This window comes from Zalophus californianus, chromosome 3 (assembly GCF_009762305.2).
Source record: "Zalophus californianus isolate mZalCal1 chromosome 3, mZalCal1.pri.v2, whole genome shotgun sequence".
Lineage (NCBI taxonomy): Eukaryota > Metazoa > Chordata > Mammalia > Carnivora > Otariidae > Zalophus > Zalophus californianus.
The window spans coordinates 110282436-110308455 of record NC_045597.1 but is presented as its reverse complement, the minus strand read 5'-3'; the positions used below and the strand labels follow the sequence as shown (position 1 = coordinate 110308455).

At 37.1% G+C, this 26020-nt stretch overlaps 1 protein-coding gene across 6 annotated transcripts in view; it reads left to right on the top strand.

Annotated features, from left to right (window-relative positions):
• Window positions 1-26020, top strand: part of GTDC1 (glycosyltransferase like domain containing 1) — a 478402-nt gene that overhangs the window by 394312 nt on the left and 58070 nt on the right. For 2 of the 6 annotated variants that reach the window (XM_027591202.1, XM_027591201.1), the window contains exon 12: window positions 16160-16244. In XM_027591202.1, the coding sequence (XP_027447003.1) occupies window positions 16160-16244 (85 nt within the window). Of the gene's footprint in view, window positions 1-4727; window positions 5800-16159; window positions 16245-18582; window positions 18704-26020 lie in introns of those variants that run through there. The other 4 variants (XM_027591200.1, XM_027591206.1, XM_027591207.2 and 1 more) reach the window with 4 other exon arrangements.

Below are 26020 nucleotides of genomic sequence, written 5' to 3'. Positions count from 1 at the left end.
CAGAGTAGAAGAGACAGTACAAAAAAAAAAAAAAGAAAGAAATGTGGGGGATAAAGAGAAGGAAAATTGGAGAAAGTGTAGGGAAAGGAGGTAAGAGAGCAGACGCTAGAAGTGCGATAAGGGGCTCATCAAACAAAACTCAACATTGCTTGAGCGCCATAAGCCATAATCATTAAAAAGCATCATCATTTCCAAGTAAAACCTAGGGTGTTGCATTCAGATATTAACCAGCTCATGGAAACTCAAGTGAAATCTGATTGAGACCTGTTTTAAATGGAGGAATTATTCAGGCACGCTTTCCTTCTGAGTACCTTGGCTAGCAGTGAATTTCTAAACAAGTTAAGCAAGTCCTTAAATGCATAAACCCTTTGGAACTCGATGAGTCTAATGAATTGTGGTAGGTAATATAATCAAAATTGAAATTGGCGTGTAGGTGCTCATTTCATGTTCCCTTTAGAGCTGACTTAGAACCATGGCAATGATCACACGAGCACATAAGGCATTATATAGTCACGTTATCTTGACAACCAAAATCACTTTATAAAATATACTTTAATAAGTTACCAGAGAGCCCTGAAGTTAAACCATATAACTTAATCAATACTGAGTGGGCATTTCTAGGTATCATATTTAAATTGAGTAAGAGATAAAAAGAAAAGAATTAAGAATAAGAAAAACGTATGGGAAACTACTTGCTTCTTCCAATTAATATAAAACATGCCAGAAGCTTTTTCTCATTTTGCTCTTTATGAAGAATTACTGACCCAGAGAGAAATCAGATGACGACTACCACTAAACAAACAATAAAAGCAGCAACAACAGCAACAAACCTTACTTGTTTAGGAGAAAAACATGAAAAAGTAATAAATTCACCCATTTTAAAAATTAAGAAGAAAAGACATAAAATTTAATACACACAATAAATAATAAATATTCCTCAGTTTCATATGATGGCTAATTAAGGAAAAAGCCCATGTGAAAAATTTGGAAGAGAGACGAATAAAACAAGGTAATGAACTCTTTGCTCCTTCAGCCTTAAAGCAGAGAGAGCAGGGTAAGATTTCTTTTAACTTGGGACCTGCAGCCACCTCAGAGATCAAATCTGCCTTTACAAAATAAAATAAAAAGGAATCTTAGTAGCTCTGCAGCGCAAGCTCCAACCTTGGTTTTGGCCCCACTCTGATGTTGGTGCCCCAGCATGGTGGCCCCTGAGTGCTTTGCTCTTTGATTGAATTCCTGCCCTTAATACAGATAGTCAACAGCTGGGTTCTTCCTTGCTCTCTTGGCCCTCCCTTGACAGAATCAGCTCTGTGGTATTCATTCTACCACATTTGGTTAGTCCTTGAGAGCTGAAGATGCATTTTTTTTTTCATCCGTTCTCTAATGTAGTCTTTGTAATGCCCTTGTGATATAGGGAAACCATAGCTTTAGTCCCAAACTTCAGAGGAAGCAACTCAAAATCATACCGCTAGTACATTGCAGAGTTGGGACTGGGAGTCATACCACCTGGTGCCCAGGTTCTCCCTCTCCTTTAGACTGGATTTCATACTCACTTGAATTGTGGTTATGACAATAAATTATAATTGCAGTCTTTGTGTTTGGTAGAAAGAAGAAGGGAAAGGAGGAAGAGCAGAAGCAGAAGGAAGATGGGAAAGAAAAGACAGGAAGCGGGGGGGGGGGGAGCAATCCCCACAGGGTTTTCTGTGAAGTGGGCAAGGATACATCTTTAAATTGCTCCCCTTCTGCTTACAAAGATGACTGAGGAAAGCACTTCCTAAAATTTGTATCATCTAATGAAAAGCTAATTCCAAAGCTATTACAGTGCTTTGTGCTTTAAAGGATAGAAATCTGAAGTGGATAATCCATTGACAGAGCTCCTTAATGAGTTCTTGGATATGCATGAGTGGCCACAAGCTTGATTTTGAGTACAAGATGGAGAACTATTCTTTTTAAGAAATTAATAGGAATTTGGAAAAATTGAGAAACAAAACAAAACAAAAACACCTGATAGAGAGGAAAAGAAAATGGTCAAAGGATGGAGGGACATAAGCTATTGTCTTAAAGATAACATAGCCAGCAACAAATTCCCCATGGTGGGATACAGTTGATTATTACATTTATTTTTGTATTAAAGGAGTATATTATACTCCATTCTAACCTTATATTCCAATATGATCTCCATATGTCACCCCAAATCTCCACTGAAATTCGGAGACACAAAACTGGCTTGATTTAGTGCCACATTTGGGGAATGAAGGCATAGGGAAGGCAGACAAGGGTGACATTGCAGAAGGCATGATTTAAAATGAAGGCATAGAATTTTATGGGAACAGGAAATAAGGACAAGAGATGATTAGGAGAAATGGAAACTGTCTGAGAATGAATACTAAGAAACAAGGAAACCCATAATACAGGAGGCCCTGGGGGGAAAAAAAACGGCTAATTTTTCTGTGGTAGACACTCGACATTTTTAAGCTTTTCAACATCGACCTAAGCTTCTATTAGAATCTAAAGTTTATTTAAGGAATTAATTCTTTCTTGCTAAATGTAGTCAGGCCTGGGGATTGAATTTTGCCTTGAACAGAGGAACAAAAAGACAACATTGGATTTCCCGTCCATCCAACCTGGAGCAGCTCCACCAGACTATTTCTGCCAAAAGACAGCGGTTGGGTTCTGATTCTTAACCTCCAGCTTGTGAGGTTCTTCTCAATCCCAAACTCAAATGTCTAGTCTTCCTTTTATATGGTTCTCTATCCACTAGAATTCTGTCGGTTGGAAAAAAAACAAAAAGATTGGCTCAACTGAATGGCTCAGTAAGGAAAAATGATCATTTCAGATAGCTAGAAGTAGAGATGTAGAGTGGCTGCATCTTTCCACTCTTCCATCCCGATGTGTTACCTTCCCTTTGACTGCTCCCCTCATGTTCACAAGAGGGCCACAGCAATCCAGCCATCACATTTTTACCACGCCCTTCTTTCCAAACACAGGAGAAGAGACTTTCTCTTGCTTGAGTCTCTTTCTGCAATCAAGGAAAGCTTTTCCCAAAAGCCCATTAGAATTCCCCATTCGCCTCGTTGCATCACATATGCATAAACCGGCATTGAGAATGGAAATGACTTCTATCAGTTAGGACCTAACCCTATTCACAAAGAATTTCAATTCATAACTTAAGTATCTTTAAATATTTTTAATAACTTTCAGTCAAGAACTGCAGACAAAATGTGCTACTCTATTCTGGCTTATAGATGACTTGCTTTTACTTTCTAAGTCCTTTTGTTCACTCTTTTTTTTTTAATGTATGCAAAGGAAAGACTTGGGTTTTAGAAATGTATTTTTTAATCAAACATTTATTGACCATGAATTTCTCAGTAATAATTTCCCCAAAATGTTTAATGTCTTATTTTTACATTTATTCATATATTCCTTTTTTGTTCACTCAGTAATTCATTTCGGCAGTAATTTCTTCTTTGTTGATTCAAAAAATTGTTTTTAGGTACTTAATATGTACGTGGAAGGCATGGGGTTAGCAAGAAAAAAATGTGTTAAACAATATTTGTATAACCTCAAACCTAAGACGTAAATTTTTTTCATTTTATAACATTTGTAAGAAGGGGGCAATGGGATGAAAATGAGGAGCACGCGGACCTTCCCAGGCTTTTCGCATCTTGCTAACAGTTTCTTGTGTCCTGAGGCTCTCCTGCCTTGAGGGTCCTGCTTTGACTGACAAGTTCCTTGGGGCTGTAGGGAGGAAAGGGGAGAGAGAACGAAAGTTCCAAAGGTTCAATCTGGGGGGTGGGGGAGGTTATCTAGGCAGGAGACTGGAATTCAAAGACAGATGTAAAGGAGCAGAAGCAGCTGCTGCTCATGAACCACTTGTGGGGGGGGCAAAGGGGGATTTTTAAGGATCTCTCTTCCCCTCGTTTTCTTCAAAAAAAAAAAAAACAAATGAAGAACTTGAGTTATTCAGAAATTATTTTTGGGTGCTGCGCTATTATGCTTTTTTTCTAACCATGACGCTGTTCCTGCAGCTATTATTTTGTAATGTTATTTTATTTTGATATATTTTGAAACAGGACTCTGTGTCTCTATGTGATTGGAAGTGATGAAAATCAACTCACACAAATCAGGCATAACATTTGGCTTATGTGTCAGAAAGTCCTAGAAGATGATCTTGGGCCTTAAGGAGAGAATTCCATGCTCAAGCTGGGATCTGGCTCAGTTCTCTCTCTCTCTCTGTCTCTCTCTCTCTGTTTTTCTCTAGGTCATCATCTGGATTGTTGTTTTTTGGTTTTGGTTTTTGTCTCTAGAAGGCTATGTCTGTGTGGTGGGAAGGATGACTCTTGTATATTTCTCATGATCCTTACAACCTCAGAAGAGAGAATCTATCATTTCTAGCACCCAACTCAGACCCTGGTAAAAAGGACACTTACTGACCCTGCCTGGGTTACTTTCCTCACACCTGCAGTAGGGGACTTAAGGAAACACAGGACATAATTTCGGATGACCACACCAGTGTTACCTTGGGATGGATCCTTCAATCCATGTTAAACAAACAAACAAAACGTACCAGTTACTAAGAAGAGGAATAAGTTGTGATACATTTGACATTGTATCTCTTGTTAAACAAACACTTTCTTGCTTGAGTTATTTACACCACTATCACCATACAGGGTGGAATTTTAACTTAAATTTAGATCTCTAATTGTCTTTTCAAATTTCTTTCAAAGGATCACAGTCCAAGGTAACTTTGAAATGAAAGTTATTGCATCAGCAGAAAAACCTGGAGATAGAGCTACAAGATGGCTTAAGTGAAGCTCACATTCGTCACTGGAGAAATGATGCACTTGCACTTAAATGTCATCTAGAAACACCCAAGTCCTTTGCAGACCCCCTAAGATGGAAAGGCATTCACTACGAGATAAACTTGTGTTTTCTTTCGTTATGAAGATATACTCAAAAAAATTGCCTGTCACATACTAGACAGTACAATTGACATTGGAAACAGGTTGTAGAATTTGCAAGCTAGAGAGTTTCAAGCATTTGAAGGATTCTCATTCAGGTGTCAAGTATCTGTCAAAAACTATTTGTTGATTTTTATTGAAAAAAAGTTTAATTTCCAGTAATAGGAGAGTTCGTTATGGGAGGAGATGTCTGAGTGTAACTAAATTGAAAGTGCAAATGGGACTCTACTATTCTTTTGTATGCCTAAAACTTACACAACTATTAAAGAAGTCCAGACCCACACCTGGGTTATATAAAGGACTGGTCATATGTGGTGCATAACTACTTGTGACCACAGTGACTCAGAAGATATTTTAGGCTCTGACTGTGAAGATTTGCTCATAATATAGAAGAAAGTGGTATATCTTTGTAGAGACAAACTATTTGGATAATCTATTTTAAGTCAACAAAATAAAAATTTATGTACATAGTCTTTACTATAGTTATGGTAGATTGAATGATTGCTCCCAATTCTTTCTTTTCATAGAATTATACGTTATACACATATGCCCTTTTCCAAGTGACTTCACAGTGCACCTTACTAGTGGAGGCAGGGTACTCTCCCCAACATGTTGAATTTAGGCTTGGCTGTCACTTGCTTTAAACAATGAAGTTGGGTGGAAGTGACACTGTACCTATTCTAAGCTGAGGCTCTAACAGGCATTGCGTATGCCCTCCACATGAACTGCACTCACCAGGAGAATACCGGGGGCTGGGTAACCTGCATTCCAAGGAACATATGGAGATACATGAAGTAGACCTGAACCCAGCTGTCAGCCTGGAACCCAGAGCTGGGAAGCTGGAATTGAGTCTTGTACAAGTGAATTACAGCAACTCACAGGCTCATGAGAGAAAAATAAAGGCTTGCTTTTTCAAGTCACTGAGTTTTGGAGTGGTTTTTTTATGCAGCATTATTATAGCAATAGCTGACTAATAGAGTAGTATTTCTTTCCTCTTCCTACAAGTGTTTTGGAAATTGATGGTGCATCTAACAACTCATAGCGTTGTAGGATCAAGGAAATTCACTAATTATACAGTTAATCATTTAATTAGAATTATAGGAAGTGGTACAAAAAGGATGCAAAGAACACAAAACACAGAGACATAATCTAATCTGAGAGTCAGGAAATGTTTCTCTGAGGAAGTGACATTTGAAGCTGAGCTCTAGCCTTTGGCTAAGCAAAGTTGGGGGCAGGGAGAGAAGCATTCCAAATGAAGGGAACAATCTTTGTAAAGTCCCTAAGGTAAGAAAGAGAAGCTTATTTCTTACAGAGAAGTTTCTGGAAAGCAGAGGAAATAGGAAAGTGCTGAGAGAATGGTGGTTGGCGAGGTTTACTACAGTATTATGGGCTAAACTGTATCTCTCCAAAACTTCATCTACTGAAGTCCTACCACCCAGTACCTCAGAACGTGACTATATTTGGAGGTACAGTGTTTAAACTAAAATGAGGTTATTGAGGTAGGCCCTCTAACAGTCTGACTGGTGTCTGTATCGAAGAGAAGACCAGAACACAGACGCAGACACACACAAAGGGGAAACCATGTGAAGACTTGGGAAAAGACAACCATCTACGAGACAACAAGAGAGGCCCCAGAAATCAACTCTATCCATACCTTGGTCTTGGACTTCGAACTTCTAAAGACTCCAGAATTGTGAAAAAATAAGTTTCTGTTAACTAAGCCAGCTAGTCTGGCACTTTGTTATGGCAGTCTGTCTTAGTACATTCAGGCTGCTCTAACAAAAATACCATACACTGGGTGGCTAATCAAAAACAGAAATTTCTTCATCGTTCTGGAGGCTGGAAGTCCCAGATTAAGTGTCTGGTAAGATTCAGTGTCTGGTGAGAGCCCACTTCGTTTTCATAGACCGTCATCTTCTTGCTGTGTTCCTACATGATGGAAGGGGCAGGCGAGATCCTTGGGAATTCTTTTATAAGGGCATTAAACCCACTCATGAGGGCTCCACCCTCATGACCTAATCACTTCACTTCCTAATACCATCACATCAAAGGTTAGGACTCCAACTATGAATTTTGGGGGACACAAACATTCAGCTTATTATAACAAATTAATACACACTACAAGCCCAGTACTAAGTATCATGTCTAGAAGTAGTAGCTGCTCAGTATATATTTGTTGGATTAATTAATGATGGAGGTGAATAAGCCATATGAAATACACCATATTAAGGATTTAAAAATTTTTTTATCTAAAGAGCAATAGAAAGTTATTGATAGTTTTAAGCAGGAAAGTAAATTTTTTCAGATTGGTTTTAGAAAAGTTTTCTCTGGCTACAGTATAAATAATGGAGAATTAGGAGGTTGTCACAGGGGAAGATGGTGGTGACTTACACTAAAGCTGGGACAGTGGAGATGGAGACAAGTGGATTAGTTTAGGACATATTCAGTAGAGGAATCAAGGGGGCTTTGTGGCTGGTTAGACAATGAAGGAGAAGGAGAGGTCAGAATGGCTTTCTGGTTTGTGAAATTGAGATGGGAAACCCTGGCAGAGATCCAGATTTGTGAGGAAGCCCACCAGAATGGTTTGTGGCAAATTGAGATGCCTATGAGATATCAAGAAGAGACTTCCAGTAACAGGATTATTATGGTGTAGATACCCTAAGAATTCTCCCACTACAAATACTGAAATTCTAGATACAATAAAATAAATGCTCTTCAATCCATAGTTGAGGTCACAAGAAAATAAGAAACATCACCAGGGACCAAAGGAAGAGCAAACTGAGACCCCATGTGATAATGACATGAACTAACAAGGCAGGTTGTAAATAAGCTGAGGTAGGCTAGGGTGATGGTTATGTCTCAGAACCATCACCCTAGCCTAGGAGCTTTCATTTTCATACTCAGAGATACACAGAAAACAAGGCCTTGGAAATTCTGAGGGCGATGGCGGGGGGGGGGGGGGGTGGGAGGGATGTTGAAACTGAAGCTTACAAAAATCCAGGATCATTTAAGGGCTACTCTTTCAGTAAAATGATAGGAAATAATCTGCAAACTAGCACAAAGAGAAAACAAGGAAGTAAGCTATCTAGCCTTGGGTGCAAGGTAGAAAATAAGCCTTACCAGAGAATTTGTAAACACAGACATGTCATGTGATTTGTATGATTGAACACCAATCAGGTGAGCTTGGTGTTCAAACTGCATGGCTTCTAAGACTCCAGGTTGAGATGTCAATGTATTCCCAGCAGAAGCAAACTGAGAGCAAATCTAGTGCTATATAACCTTATCCCAGGCCATATGTGATGTCTCCAGCTGAAGCCGATCAAAAATGAGCTCACCATTCAAAATTCCAAAACATACAAGGTAACAATCCACCTTGAGAGATTTAGAAAAGAGAAAAAGCAGCAGAATTATACTCCCAGGAACTACAAAACTATCAGATAATGATAGGTAATGATAATCAGAGAGACTGTAACACATATGGATTTAAAATGTCTAAAGCATTAGAGAAAGAAAAATAAAAGCATTAAAAACAAGATACATACAGATTTGATAAAGAACCAATTAGAAATTCTAGAAATGTAAAACATTGCCCTCCAAGTTAAATGCAATCAGTGGTTTTAAGGGCATATTAGATATAGTTTATGTGGAATTCATGAACTTGGAAGTAAATCTGAGGCTGTAAAGAAAATAGATCTGAGGTTATACATATATTTGTATATATAATTTCCACACACACACAAATATATACGCGAAGGGAAGTTCGAATGAAAAAATCCCTTGTAGTAGAATTTCATAAGGATTTAATAAAGGGAATAGGACAAACCTCAACCTTTTAATGCAGATTATCTACAAAGGAATGCTCATGAAATTGACAACAAACTTCTCAGTTGCAACATAATAGGCAAAATAAAATAATACCTGCAAACTGTTGAGAGAAAATAGGTGCCAATCAACAATTCTATATTTATGTACATTTCTTACTCTACACCTATATCATTCAAGAATGCGGTCAAAAGCAAATACTTCTTTCCAGATAAATAGTGAGAAAGCTTATGACTCACAGAACTTTGCTGAAAGAACGAAGTCAGAATGTTCTTCATAGAAGTTGAATCCAAACAAGAATGAGATGTAAGATGCAATAGTGACAAAATAAAATGGTAAGTACATAATAAGTCTAAGTAAGCATTTTCTGGATAAAATAATAAAAGTAACCATTTGGGGCATAAAAGCAAGATGAAACATCTCTTGACTTTGCAGTAGGTACTTCTGAGTGGAGGAGGGCTACACTGGGTAATTCAACTATGTAAGTGAAGTTTTATTTCTTAAGTTAGATACTGGACAGAGGTTATGATTCTTTAACTCTTGATTTCTTTTTATGTATATGAATGTGTCATAAGAAATTTAGAAATCAATAAATTATCTTTTTTGTAAAAAGCAAAGTGATATGAAAGTCTGAAAAACAATAATAAGACAAGTGGAGAATAAGCAGATTTTAAGTGTCATTACATTTTTGTATTAGTTAAAAAGATGGTAAACATATTCATTAACCTTAGACAAAGTGAGAGTAAAAGAATGGAAATAAAGTATATTTCCAAACAAGAAGAAATTTTCAAAGATAATAAACTCAATTGACCCAAAAGAGAGCAAGAAAGAAGGAAAACAGAATGATAGTTAAAAAATAAAAAATAAAAATAAATAAAAACACAAAATGTAATGGTGGAGATAAATCCAAATACAGAAGACATTACAATAAATACAAACCACCTAAAGTTGCCCAGCTAAAAACAGATATTAAAAGATTGAATTTGTATTTTAAACATTTAGGTAAATAATTTCTACTGAAAGGCATTCAAGCCTTAAGGATATAAAAAGTTTGAAAGTGAAGTTCTATGAAAAGAAACACAAGACAAATATCAACTAAAAAACAAAAACAAAAACAAAAATTGGTGCTGCTGTATTAATATCAGAAAAACAGACTTTAAGACAAAAATCATTACTGAAACATTGTTAGGAATAACTAATTGTGGACAGCTCATGATGATAAAAGGAATAAGTCACCTGGATGATATACTACTTCTGAACTTGTATTCATCAAATAGCATACATTCTAAATACATGAAGTAAAAACTGATCATATTTTAGGGGAAAAAAAGGACAAACATGCAATCACAGTGAAAATATTTTTAAGGCTCTTACCTTGGTAATTGGCAAATCAAGCAAACAAAAATCTTAGTAAGGATATACAAAATCTGGACAAATTATAAGCCTGTTATGATCAATATATATTGAAACTTGAACCCAAAAGTTTGAGAATATGAATTTTTTGAGGCAAACGTGAAGCATTCGCCAAACTGATCACTCACTGGGTCTCAAAGAAGTCTCAAAAAATACAAGAACTGATCTAAATAAGATTAATGTAGAAATTAGAAAATAGAGTTGAATACAATGTCATTAAATTAGAACTCAACAACAAAAATCCATTTGAAAATGCAAAATACACATAAACTAATTTATGACTTGAAGAACTGAAGGATAATACAAGTATTACATGGCAAACACTGAGTGATACTTCTTCCCCTTCTCGAACAATTCAGTCTTAATGCTCTTAAGGGTGACAAAGCAGGTAGGTGGAGCTGCAGTGGCTCAGAGGAGGATATCAGAGCCCAAGAAGGATGAGGAGACTATCCACCAGGGATGGCAGGCACTCTGGCGTGAGAATCAGCCTGCACCCAGTGAGAAAGTGTCCACACAGAAGAAATCAGAGCCCAAGCAGGAAAAGGAGGGCATCTGTGTGGGGAAGGCGTAGCCGTGTGAATAGGAGATTGGTTGCATAAAGTGAGGTTGATCACATAAGTAAATATATGAAGAAGAATGGAAGCTAGGCTTCTCATTAATAGAGAATGTAGTTACGTATATGGAAAGGGAAAAAACTGGAGTAAACATGAACTTGGAAGTGTCAGCATGAACTCATGGTTTTCAATATGTATAGATAGATAGAAATAAATTTAGATGTAAATATATGGTATAAGCATACATATACTTCCTGGTTCTATCTTCTGTTAGGGCCTGGAAGCAGCAACACTCTGATAACAATGAGCACATACAGCACACAGATCTTGGCTTCTAAATACCATTGTCCCATAAAAGGAAATAGGACGTCCTAGCGAAATGGCCGATTCTGAGGCTGGAGAGAGGAAAAGTACAAGAAGAACCTGGACCTTGTGCCAGAAACCAATGAAGTGGTTAAAAAAAAAAAATGATGGGGACATATGAAAAGGCCCTAGAAGCCAGCTTAAAGGGGCTCCTACTGACCGCATTGGCCATAATTTGAGTATCAAAATTAATATTGATAGTAATATGATAATAGCTTATAGAATTTACAATATTAAGTAAAACAGGAAGCCATGAGACCATACCACATTAATGAATAACTAAGTTTTATGAAAGCGGAATATCTATATAATTTCAAAGTACTTCCCCACAAGAGGGGAGGGAAGTAACTTATGCTGGAAAAGCCTAGAAGACATCAGTTTTGTGATGGTTGAAAGAGGTCAAAGAAAAAAACATCAGTTATTGAAATCATGCATGAATTGGTGTGATGATTTGAGAGGAAGTCAGTCTTGCTTCTATGACACTGTGACCTGAATCTAATCATGAGGAAACATCGGACAAACTTAAACCAAAGGAAATTCTGCAAAATAACTAGATTTATCTTCAAAAGCATGAGAGTCAAAAATCCAGGGCAGACTGAGGAATATTCCAGACTGGAGGAGACCAAAGAGACATGACAACTTAATGTAGCCTGTGATTCTCAACTGGATCTTTTGGTAACAAAAGATATTATTGCATCAGTTGATGACTCCGGAATGTGGTCTATTGACTAAAGGGCAGGAGTGTATCAAAGTTCGTCTCCGGCTTTTACTGGTTGTGTTGCGTGTAAGTAGGAAGATGTTCTCATTTGTAGAAAACATATTCAAGTGTTTGGGGCTTACAGAACAGCAGGTTAGCAACTTAGAAGTATTCAGAAAAAAATGACTTATTTGTACTCTGTGTCTAGATTTCTTTGCAAATTTTGACTGATGTGTGGAAGTGTTGAGTCACAATATTATACACCTGAAACTAGTACAACGCTGCATGTTAACGAACTGGAATTAAAATAGAAACTTAAAAAAAAAACCCAAATTTAAAGAAAACAACCACTAGCAAACAAACAAAAAAATCTATGATGTAGAGTAAGTACTGCTTAGAGGTACATGGACAGTCTTCACAATTTATAATTCAAAAGAAGAAAGATTAAAAATAGCAAATTAACTATTCCATTCAATACACTAGGAAAAAACAAAACAAAACAGCCAACTGAACTCTAAAAAAATCCGGAGAAAAGGGAAGTAAAAAGTCAAACAACAAATGACCCATTAGAAGACAAAGAAGTAAGAGAGAGGGTACATAGTGGCCCTTCTCCACCTTGGGGCAGCAGCTAGGACTTTCTTCCTTACTTGCTTATTGAGAAATGTATTCTCTTGCAGAATGAGAGAGGAAGAGTCCATTCTTAAGTTTAATTTTGAAATCCTGAGTATTTGTATATCAAGCATGAAGGCCCTAAAGATCTCAAAGCATGACACTAATATCACAAGCCAACGATTTGGGAAAAATAGATGAAAAGCCAGTGTTTTTCACCTCATATTAAATAAAGACCCCATAGATAGGTTGAAGGAGGGAAGAAAATGAGAAAACAGCCAGAAGGGAAACACAGAGCTTACACATTGGTGGTGCTTCTGTGAAGGGACTTTGGCCTGACCCTCCCACACCTAAGCTTGGAGAAATGTCCGTGGTTAAAGGAATCTGGGAGCAGAGAGCTACCTGATCCTGTATCTTGAGGGAAGCCAAAGAGGCCTCCAGCCTCACAGATTCCCCGGTGTCCACCATAACACAGAGCAGCAGAAGACAGATGTCTGTGTGGGTGTCCGGGTAACCAGTCAGAGAGAGCCTCTGTGTTCTGGACATCCCAACGAGTCTCTGAAAGAGCCACATGGTTTCTTTAGGCCTAAAAGACAGGATGTTTACCCTAAGGGGTCAGGATTAGAATAGAGTTACACAAGTGAATAAAGTCCAGATAGGGTGGTGGCATCTTGGAGACTTGCATGGACTCACACTGGAGAATCAGGATTGTTAACATACCTCTCAGTGAATGTCAGCATGAGTAGATGACTCTCATCTGAGCACCCCATTTCTTTGTAAACTATCCAGAACATAGTTCCCAAAATATCTCAATGGCTCTTTTATAGGCTATTGGATAGGTGGATGCCTGGATGCATAGGCAGATGGGTAGATGACCAGATAATAAAAAGGCAGTCCCTAAATTTCATCACTCTACAAACCACTGTGTTATTGGGCTCCATGCCATGAAGAATGCCACCAAGAGAGTAGCTAAATCACCATCATTCACTCACGCCCATTCTCATCCTTCTTTCCAAGATCAGCAGCAACTGGGAGTAGGAGACCAACAGACTCTTAATCATTTTCATCTGAAACCAAAAGGGCCCCAAGGTCAGTAGAAAAATCAAGTGGCTTTGCAAAACGGCACATTAGAAAAAAAATTATCATTGGGAGTTGCAGACACTGAAAAGTATTAAAAAAGAAAAAAGACATTTCTTCCAAGTTTCCTGTTTACTGAAAAAAACAAAGGGCATTTGAATTATTTTCACCTTGTTTGGAATCTTCACTTCTTATCTTGGACTTACTACATGTTTATTTGTATATTTAGAGAGATCTTAGCAGGAGCAAATTTGTTATTCTAAAGCAGTCTGCAGATGTACACTCACACAGCATAACCAAATCACAATTTTATGCAGGATTTTTTTCTTCTTAGATTTTGCAGTTCTTAAAGGAAAATGTGGAAGCAGTGGTATGTCACAACTTCTATTAGAGAAGTCTGAGGGGAAGGAGGACAACATGGTGATCAACCTCGGCAGTCCCCACGTACAGCGTGATTATGTTGTAATACTGTTTGATCAGTTTCAAGAGATGAATATCACCTCACTTCAAACAATATGATCCAGTCTCATTGTATGGAATTACAGCTTCTGTCAATCAGCATATGGCATAACCCTTAAAGTGCCATCTTTGGGGAATGTCATAAAAATGATCGCAACACTTGCATTAATTAGTAAGTTTTTACACGAAAACCAAGCATAACCTGTTAAGACAATTTATCTGCTGTATCTCTGTTCATTTTTGTTATCATAAAAATATGTATATAACCCATACATGCATATGCTTAGCTGATTATCTCAACTTATTAGAACAGCTGTGCTGATAACAAAGATATCATAAGAATGAGCCCCTTACTTCTGTGTGGATCAGTAAGCTATACTTTCTATATTTTGTTTTATGGTCCCCAAATGTACCCCTCCCTTGAACCAGCTATCCTATCAAAGTGAGGGGTGGGTGCAAAGTAAGGGTAAACATTAAATTACCCCTAGGTCTATGTTCTTGACAAAACAAACTCAAAATTTCCACTTGTCAAGTGGTAAATAAATGGCATATGGATATGTTTGATATGGTAAATACAGATTAAGAGTCTTTTGAATGTCATTACTTTCATTTTGTCACTGTTAATGGTTAGATACAGCATTTTAAGGCAATAAGAATTATGATCTTTTTTACATTAGCTATGGAATGTTTTCCCTCTTGCTTGAGGTTGTGTTTCTTTGTTATCAATTATTGTCTTTGTCTTAGGTTTTGCCATCATCACCCAGTAAATCCTGTTGTTTCGATTTTTCCCACTGTACACATAATTGGAGGCATTATTGCTTTGACATGGTACATACTAATTTGACCTGGGACTTAACACACTTTCTGAAGGCAACTAATACTTCCAGATTCAACTGTATTTTGTGTGTGTGTGTGTGTGTGTGTGTGTGTTTAAAGAATTTATTTATTTATTTGAGAAAGAAAGAGGAGAGAGAGAGGGAGAGAGATCACAAGCAGGAGGGAAGGGTAGAAGGAGAGGGAGAAGCAGATGCCCCACTGAGCAGGGAGCCCAACGTGGGGCTCGATCCTAGGATCCTGAGATCATGACCCCAGGCAAAGGGAGACGCTTAACCAACTGAGCCACCCAGATGCTCCTCAATTACTCACAGATGCCCTGTGTTTATTGACAGTGTGTATATCACTGGGGTATTGTGCTCCTTTTCCCAAGGAATTCCTCTCCATGTTTCCTGGCATTCTCCTTCCTACTTTCCCCCAGGCTCCTCTATTGCCATCAGCTGAGAAATCACTCGTTGTGGTGGATAGCCTTCTAAGATGGCTTCCAATGATCCCTGCCTCTCAGTATTCACAACATTGTCTAATCCTCTCCCCTTGAGTATGGGCTGAACCTAGTGACTTGCTATTAGTGATAGAATATGGATGTCACTTCTATGATTAGGTTATAAAAGACTTCTGTCATAGTGACTTCCTTGCTGGCTTTGATGAAACATGCTTCCATGTTGGTAAAACCCATACGGCAAGGAACTGAGGGTAACCTCTGGCCAACAGCCAGCAAGGAACTGAGACTCTCATTCCAATAGCCAGTGAGGAACTGAGTCCAGCCAATTTGTAAATGTGAGCTTGGAAGTGGATCCTGCCTCAGCTGACCTTTGATGTGACTGTGGCACCAGATGACATCTATACTGCAAGACCCTGATACAAAAGACTCTGCTAGGTTGGACACAGATTCCAAACCCACAGAAAATGTGAAATAGTAAATGTGTAGGGTTTTAAACCACTAAACTTTGGGTTTATTTGTTACATAACAATAGACAGCTAACACAATTACTATCTTTTAGTGAACATGGCAGGTAGCTCACTACACTCCTTTTATAATGAGTAGTAAAATAGTGGGGCTGGGGATCTTTACGTTTTTTTCCTTCAAAATATAGACAGTTTCATATCCAGGGGCAGGTTACATGGAAGTGCTGACCAAGTCCATTAAGAGACATATGACATCTTTAGGACCTTCCCACAAAGATCCTGCCATTCTTCATGTGCAAGAGATATTGACCAGTGTTTACTCTTTGAGATAGGATTATAAAAGTGCAATTTCTTTTTCCATGACAAGGTTTGGCACATAAACAGACTGGGACTATGGAAATATAAAATGGTTTTTATTCATGTCGCTGATGGCATATTCTTAGACACATCTCTTTGTTTCACAGATTCTTTCTTCCATCAGCACATCATGTCAGCAGCTTATTGAGGGTGTGGTGGACAATCCCACCGGAGCCTTCAAAACCGTTACAGGTAAGTTGTCTTATTATTACTAGTAGCAAGATGACTTGAAGAATGCATCCTAAAACAGGGTCTATACTTTGTGAACTGTTTCATTTACTTAATTATCCACATGAATAGAGGGGAATAGTGATGAAAAGTAATTATAGTGGTCAATAATCAAAAGCTTTTTAAGATTTGACACATAGATTTGATCTTTCCTAAGTGCATTTAACGTAATTTTGAGATCTTCTTATTTCCTTGATTCATATCTACTGCAAAGACACACTCCAGTGAGGTGTTGGCTAGGAGAGGGAAGTCAATTTGGTACTGAACATGTTCCATGGGTGAGCCATGTGTGATTTATCAAATAACTGATTTATTTAAATGTTCCCTAAGTAGTCTAAGATTTAAAACAACAGTAAGGAAAAAAGAAAACAATGAGATTATTTTCCTCATTAGATTAACAAAGATTTTTTTAAATGAATTCTCTCCAGGCTAATTTATAGGGAAAATGGCTTATACATAGCTCGTGGGGGTATAAACTGACACAACCTTTTTAGAGAATAATTCTACCAAAATACTTCAACGTTTTAAGCCCATGTCATGTCTTAGAATGTATGCCAAGAAAATAAATCTGAACTTGAAAAATACTAAAAGATATTTATTGAAATGTTCTTTATAAGAATAAAAAATTTAATGCAACCAAAATATCTGTCAAAAGAGCTAAATACATTATCAGATATATAAAATATAAGCTACCTTAGGCAGTTCAAGAGAAACACTTGTATTATGGAGAGGTACCAGGAATATATTGTTAAATTTTTAAAGTTAGCCATTTAACAAAATATACATATATTTTGGTTCCAATTTTGTTTTAAAAAATGTCAACCTTCAATGTGCATGGATGAACAACATATACTAAATCATTAAAACTGGTTTTCTTTAATAGAGGAATTATTGTGAGATATTTGAAGACTTTCCAGTGAACATGCATTATTTATTAGTGAGAAAAGACAGCTATTTTCACTTTGAAAAATTCTAGATATTAATTTTTGCTTTTTCTCCTTTGGTCACTGAAAAAAATTCAACACATAATCATCTGTTTCATTTTGTCCTCTAATTGTTCATCTATTTTTTATTCATTAGCTCAGTTAGCATTTATTAAACAGCTATCATGTGTCCTGTGGTAGTCACTGAAGAAACATTATGGAACAATTCTTTAATTTGTGTGTCATCTTTGCAGGTTTCCCACCTCTACAAAATTATAAATGTCCTAAAACTGGTTCTATAGGATCTACTTTTAAAATAATCTCTTCCGGGGCAGCTGGCTGGCTCAGTCATTAAGCATTTGCCTTTGGCCCAGGTCATGATCCCAGAGTCCTGGGATCGAGCCCCACGTCAGGCTCCTTGCTCCGCGGGAAGCCTGCTTCTCCCTCTCCCACTCCCCCTGCTTGTGTTCCCTCTCTCGCTGTGTCTCTCTCTGTAAAAAAAATAAATAAAATCTTAAAAAAATAATAAAGGAAAATAAAATAATCTCTTCAGTGGCCAGAATTTTGCTGATGGTTGCCAAGGGTTCAAAGAATACCTTTACCTTCAAGTTATTTATTGCTAAAGGAGTGATTTTTGAACTTTTTAAAGTCAAGACTTGAGTTCAAATACTATAATATGCATTGGAATGGATTTAAAAACTCAAAGCCCACTAAACAATTAAGCAATAACTTCAGGAATAGTAAGGTCTTAGTATGTCTATAAAAGTATTCGAAATATCCAACTGGGATAAGCTAGTCACAGAGTTCCCACTGAGCATGGAGTCAGTATTGGAGCAGAATAACACCTCATCAGTTAACTATATTGGTATGAGCATATATGTAATCCATATGGAATATGGATGTAAGTACAGTCACGCAATGTGTACTTATATATACATATTTGGGGATCAAAGATTTAGCAACCATATGCACCCTTCACTATTGATTTAAAGTTTTTTATATATCACAAATAGCAAATTGCATGGAGGACCTGTGTGAGTCAACATTCCATCAGGACAGACATCCATAGGAGCTCACTGAAGAGCTTTGAGTGGACCAATGTCTGATGGCCCACCTGTGAAGGGTGGGGTGCTGCCTCAGCTGTTTCAGTGGAGACTCTGTGAGGATGCAGGATTCTCACAAATGTAAATTTGTTGTTTTCAGTAGAGCCAGTCAATTGAGATCTTTGTTCATAATTTTTTAAGGGCCTGCTGGTACTTGGTACGACAAAAACAAAAACAAACAAAACAAAACAAAATAAAAAAAACCCCAACTCATTGGGATGGTTCATTCAAGGAATACTTGACCCTTTTCCAAAGCTTTTTATATCTTTCCCACAGAAAGTCCCAGAGCCACTCTCCTTTTTTCATTTCCCTGTCATGAATCAGATGACACATTGAGAGAAGAACAGAGGTAGAAGCAAATAATAAAAGAAGATATGAGCAAAGAAGATAAGAGAAGATGCAGATAAGAAATTGAATATGGGTACACAGACCACAGTTTCTCCATCTATCAATATGAGAATTTCAGGATATTTGCTATTGATAATGACCACACTTGGAAAAGAATTCTTTGGAACAAATACAGTTGTGTGTGACTTAAGTGTTAAAAACTAGACAGCAGGCCCAAGATGGAGTCATTTCTATTACCCCAGGATGCCAAAACTGAGACTTAACCTAATTACAGTTTTGGTTTTTCTAGAAATGGAATCTTAAACCAGTCAGTTGGGGATCCCCTGATGAGTACTAGATAGGCCCCTGCTATCCCCTAAAGGGAAGTGACCTTGCACTCCAACTCCCTTTTTTGTCTTGTGTAACTTCCTGTTCCTGTTCCCTTCAGCCTGTTGGTCCTTCCTGTTCTTGCTCCCTTCAGCCTATAAGTCTTTCATTTCGTACAACTCCACACAACTCCTTTCTATCTGCTAGATTGGATGCTGCCCTATTTGAATCAATTGTTGCTCATATAAACTCTTAATGTTAATATGCCTCAGTTTATCTTTTAACATAAGCTATAATCACCTTCTGAGATCTGTGAGACATTGCTCAGTTGAAAAATTTCTAGGTTTGACATTGGGAGCTAAAGGTTCTAATACAAGCCTTCTCAAAATGGCTGTGCAATCAAGAGCACATTATTTGTCTTACCCAGTATGCTTTGGTATCCCTATTTATTAAAAACAAAAAGGTAAACAATGCTAAAAGCACCCGTCTCACATACCTAAGGTGAAAATGGGAGACACACTGAAGACATGAAAGTGTTTTGAAAGATTCAGAACTAATTGCAAAATTCACATATTAAAACCAAATAGATTTTTTGAGGGGATGGTTGTTGACTGAGCAAAATATTATCACTAAACTGTTAATGGATGAGTTCAGCTAATAAAAGTGTGTGACTTGTAAAGAAATGGATTGGTATTAATTATAAAAATTATATTATAATTAATGCACTCATTAATGATCTACCAATCAATATCAGTTGAAGGTTTATTATTTTAAGGAAAATGGGCAATTGGCAGTTTGACACCATGAAAAAGAGATAGCCAACTGACTGATGGGTCCCCATCCGGTTTAATTTTAATTTGTTTTAAAAGAATCTTTTTTAAGAGTGAATTTAAATGCACATCGCTCTTTCTCTTTTCAGAAAGTGAATATATATGTTATTTAAAAAACATACCTGAATGACAAAGAATGAAAGTCTGGCATATGTAACAAAAAATGAGTACATCTTCTAAATGGGCTCGATGGTATGGTATAAGTTCTATTCTCTCACATAGTAATATAACTGGATTGCTCTTTAAATTAAGTGAATTTGTATGTCCTCTCTCTCGTAATGGAATCAGTTTTGATATACTCTTTGTTCGTGCTGTTACGGGCTTCAGTCTAAGGGTTCTTTGTATTAACTTTTTAAAGTTACATTACAAAGAGGTTTTAAGATTTCCCAACAGGCTTTTATTTAACCAAAGCTTTTGATCTCAAACCTGCTGGGGCCTAGTGAAATCCTTACCAATTCTCCAGTAACTCCTCACTATTGGAATTTGAAAAGACCCACCTGAAGGATTGAACTCCCAGTATGGTTTCAGCCATCCTTTAGATCACTCTATTTAAGCAGACAGCAAGGGGGTCTAGTGCACCCTTTGTGATCTGCTAAGCAGCCTAAGGTGTCCTTTGCATAAGTTGTACTCCTAAGGAAATAAAAATCAGGAGGACACAGACCTATATTCCTTATTTCCTGCTATCTTCAGTTAAAGGGGGATTGCAGGGGGTCTGCTTAACATCCTTTGCTACCTAAATACCTTTTGGACATGGGAACTCCATAAAAGAACTTTCATTGCATCCATTACCCTACTGCAGTGCATAACAAATTAGATTTAAAAGGCTACTATTTTCCCCTTACAGCTATTTCCATAATTTTCTTTAAAATTTCAATTTAGTGTCAAGTGACAGAATATTCTATAATATACTTTAAAACTCTATAAATGCCAATTATGCTAACTGAGCATTATTTCCAAAGAATTAGGCTTTATTATTATAGACAAATTATAGTTTAAAAGATGAGATAGACAATTATGTTTAAAATGTGTTAAATATAAAACTATATAAAGTAAACATTGTTTTTGAATAACTCTTCTTTAAATAGATGTGCATTTAATTTTTTATTTGGCCCCCAATTCCTATTTTTAGAAAGGCAAGTTCAACTGAGTTTGAAGTTGAAAGATATCAGTGCCACCTATTAACCTATTTTGAGAAAGGGTGAAATAAAATTCTCCATTATAATATTCAAGTGTTTATTTCATTTAAAAATTCCATTGTGCAGAGGTTCTAAGGTTGTAAACAATGAGTATGGAAACGAAACTTTATAAAGAACACATTTGCTGCTGTATATAAGAACAAATTTACCTTTGGAAAACTTCTATATACTATGTATCTTTACCTTTCTATTAATGTGATGCAAAACCTCTTCATTATTAAAGGTTTTTGGCTTGAAGAGGAACAAAATATGTGACCTCAAAATATGCCGCTTTGGCACGTGGATTATTTTGAGCTGAAAGCAATCAAAATCCAACAGACTAAAGGAGAACTTCCACCTCTCCTTTGACTACCTAAAATAATTTAGGTAGGGGTCCTGGTCCAGAAAGAAAGCTATTATCAAAGGTAACTTTTATCTGAAAGACCTATCTACATGGCAGAACTAACATCTACTTACCAGACATCTGTTCTTGTTGTCTTGCGGATGACCCTTCTTCCCTTTAAAGCTCCAGGCCCCCATCCCATTTCTTAGCTCAGGATGGCAGATAAGCCTCGACTGCTTGATTTGCCCTTGGGTCTCATATTTTTTATGGGGCTCCTGTACATATGTAACTAAATTTTTCTCTTGTTAATCTGTCTCATGTCAGTTTAATTATTAGACCAGCCAAAGAACCTAGGAAAGTGAAGAAAACTTTTTCCTCCCTTACAGAACTTATGTTGAGAAAGAGAGATCGAATGACTCTTAACGTTGTCATTGTATCGCGTGTTCTTATCCCTGACAAAGTCTCAAAGTAGCTTTATGCCAAAGAACTAGACATAAATATACATTTCCTGATGTTGTAGATTATTTGCTATTCAGAGCTCACTGAATACTTTCACACCACCATATAACATCTATTACTAAACATTGAAGGCAATTGGTATCACAATGACTTCCCCCTCTTTGAGATCTGATGTAACTATAGAAGAGCAGCCTGGAACAATCTCAGTTCTGAATATGGGGTAGAGTTGTCAGGTGATGTGTTCAGTTTGGGTTCCAGAACTGTTACCATACTTATAGAAGATGACATAATCATTCCATATCTCAACCTATTAATTTCCGTAAACATTTGTTACATATCTGATTGGTAAATATTAATGAGTAGTTGTCTGATTGAATATCATTTTCTGCAGTTCATAGTAATTGATTATCATAGTAACAGTTCACAGTTAACATACATAAGTTGCTATGAATTCTTTCTCTGGGGAAAGACTCAAAGACTTGCAGAACTGTGAGAATAGTGGGAATTACATAGAAAATGGTTTCTGATTTTTATGGATACTCTAAGTGTTAACTAATTATATGTTGTATTATAGTAAACCTCTGCTCATTTGTTTAAAAAAAATCTGCGCATTTTTATGTATAGGGAAAAGATTTCTTAATTTTTTAAAGATTTTATTTATTTATTTGAGAGAAAGAGAGAGAGAGAGAGTAAGAGAGAGAATGAGTGGGGAGGAGAGGAAGAAGTAGGCTCTCCATGAGCAGGGAGTCCTACTCAGGGCTGGAGCCCAGGACCCCAGGATCACGACCTGCGCCGAAGGCAGATGCTTCATTCACTGAGCCACCCGGGTGCCCCAGGGAAAAGGTTTAATAAAGTATTTCTCATAACCCCAAATTTACTCTATTTCACTCTTATTTAAATAGTTTTGTAGATATCACTCTGCAATATCTATCAGTTGAAAAAATTTGAAAATCTGAAAAAATCAGATTAAAAAATTATACTTCCCAAAATTTGACCTTTAGAAATACTTACAACACTGGTACAACTGTAGTCAAAAGGATGTTCACTATTGCATGATGTGTGAGAATAAAAACTACAGTCAATGTAAATGCCATCAACATGGCACGGTTAACAAGACATCCAACGTCCCCAGCAGCAGCATGGTCATAGCTGCTCACTCACGAAGCACTAACCAACACCTCTTCATTCCACACAGCAACCACTTTCAGGTAGATGTTGTTAATATCACATTTTACAGGCTTAAGAAGTGAAGTCCAGAGAAATTAAGTAATGTGTCAAAATCACAGCATTACTAACGGTGGAACTAGAATTCAGACCCAACCAAGCCGTTTGGTTGCAGAGCCCATGAATCCCTTACTATAATGCTTGTACATATTTCACTCAAAGAATGAGACAGTTTTAGACATCATGAAATGGAAGAGATGTTTAAGAAATATTAAATGGAATTTTAAAAAATGAGGTCATAAAGAGGAATTATAGTATGCTATCATTTTGGTAAAACTTATATCCACGTACATTAGAATATAGAGAGAAAGGTTTGAGGGAATATTCACCAGACTGTTTATGTAAGAGTTTCTGCAGGACTCTTATTTTCTACTTTATATATTTCTGTAATATTTAAATACCTTATATATATGATACAAAACAACAAAGATAGTTCTTTAAAATATCAATATATAATTAGGAGAGTCAACAAAAGAAATGAATTATTTCATCAAACTACTGCATTATTTTCAACATTTCTAGTGCTGGCGGTCAATTTGGCCTTTTTATAACAAAGCAGAAATAAATTATATCACAGAATTTTTGTGCTATGGAAATTAATAATCACAGTCTGTTCTGAGGGGGATGACTTTAAAAAACCTGCAGGGACGCCTGGCTGGCTCAGTCAGTAGTTGTGCAACTCTTGATCTCAGGGTCACGAGTTCGAGCCCCACATTGGGCGTGGAGCCTACTTAAAATAAATAAATAAATATAAATATTTTAAAAATCAATTAAAAAACAATAACCCTGATACTGTTTTCCTTGTGTAAGCAAGTTCTGCAAGTGACCTGTCTTATAACTATTAAATAAGAGCTCTGTTACGTCAAGAGAGTTATATCTATTTTTATTTCACATTCCCTATATTATAACACACATATTTATTCTTTCACAGTTTTGGGGAAAGGGAGCTTCTCACCCCCTTTCTAATATATAAAATCGCTTACTACTTTTGCATTTATAAGTTGTTTACACAAGCAGACATTGCATTCAGTTTCCTAGGAAGGGAAAAAATTCTGTGCATTTTATTCTGTTACAAATGATATTTGATACACTGCTGGGCTGAACACAGGGTTTGGGCTGGCTCTAGCCCCTTCTTCTCACATTTCAGCATTGAAAAAAAAATCAGTCATGGGTAATGCTTTCAAAAACTCTAATCCAAAGCTTTGCTTATGGATATCATATGATTTTAAAAGGTAATAAAGAACATTCCCTGTAATCAAGGGTGAGTCAAGGAAAATGGCATACAAGGGAGTAAGTCAGCCAAACAAAAACTTGACCCAACACCAAGCTCATTGTCAGAACCACAGCTGCCACATCAACCAATGAGACCTGAACGGGAGGCAGCCAGGAAGTCAGGTGCCGAGGCTGGAAAGACTGTTCCAGATCCATTGGCAGTTGGCCCTTCAGCGGCTGTGTACATCCCCAGTGTGGGCCCAGGGTGTTGGATCTGGTTTTGGACCACAGGAGGGGAGTGAAGTGAAGTACAATCAATATTGTCGACAGCAAGATTGTCAAGTTAGTACTGATAATATATTCATGGGAAGATACACTGTTTTGCTTTTTGGGTTCTATGTGGAAGGAGGGCCCGTGGAGAATGCACTAGCAACTCTGAGAACATAATCTACCCTTCTGCTCATACAACCTGGTTATGGGGCTCAGTTTTTCCTTAACCTTTGATTCCTACAGATAGCGTGTCTTGTTTGCTAAGGAGGGTCTTGCAAACAACGGACTAGTGAATACTAGGTTTAAAGGGGAGATGTGGTTAGAAGGAACATGATACTAGGATTTTAAAAAGAAAATGGATTTTTGAATTTGGCATTATGAACAGAGAGCTGTCATGTTTCTTTCTTTCAATAGAGAAAATAAGTGACCCAAAATAGAAAATAAATGACCCTTGCTGTGATTAGCAACTCAGTGTGTCCGTTTAGTGTCAAGGACGCTGCTAGCATATAATAAAAATTTATAATCATAGATCACCTCTTCAAACAAAAATGACTCAACAGAGAATATATCTTTATGTCAGGTCATCTTACAACACTTCTGAAGCTAAGGAGTGTCCTGCTTGCTTCGAGCAGACATTTCCTCAATGTTGAAAACTGATTATGACTTCCTGAATCTTGAGCTTGTCTTTGAAATTACCCCGAGTCACCCAGTTGTATGGCCTCCAGGTTTCTATTATTATACTCTCACTTTGGTGGTGAGACTTTGTATGAAGTTTATGAACATTTTCCTTATTGATGAACACATTAGTCCACTGCAGTGAATAGCATTTGGTATGGAAGCCTGAACATAGTACGTTCTCAATAAATATAATAGTCACCAGGAATTGGGAGACATTCTGGGGAGTATGAAAGACATTATAAGATCTTAACTTTTAGTGGGAAATATAAAGGGCACAGAACAAACACAAAGGAAATACAATAGAAATACTAACATACTCAGAATTTAAAAACTATTATATACACATGCATAAGGAAGAGGCATTTGTAGCAGCCGGAGATTAACTTTCCAACATGGTTCCGATGGAGGAGATGGATATAATTTATGATAACGGCTAACATTTAATTAAACACTTACCAAGCACAATGTTAACAACTTTTGATATATTGAATACCTCATTTAATTTTCACTGCAACTGTAATATTATTATTTCCATTTTACACATATGAAACCCGGGGCTCAAATTTCAAAATCATTACCCAAGGTGGATATGGAGGCAAGCCGAGGTCTGTAGCAAGAAAACACTATGATCTGAATGTTTATTTTGGGTCCTCCGCAAAATGCATATGTTGAAATCCTAATGCCCTCTGTGTTGATATTAGGAGGCAGGGTCTTTAGGAGGTAATCAGGTCATGAGAATGGAGCCATCATGAATAGGATTAGCGCCCTCATGAAATAGACCCCATAGAGCCCCCTCACCCCTTCTGCCATGTGAGGACACAAGGAGAGGGCAGCTTTCTATGAACCAGAAAACAGGCCTTCGCCACAAT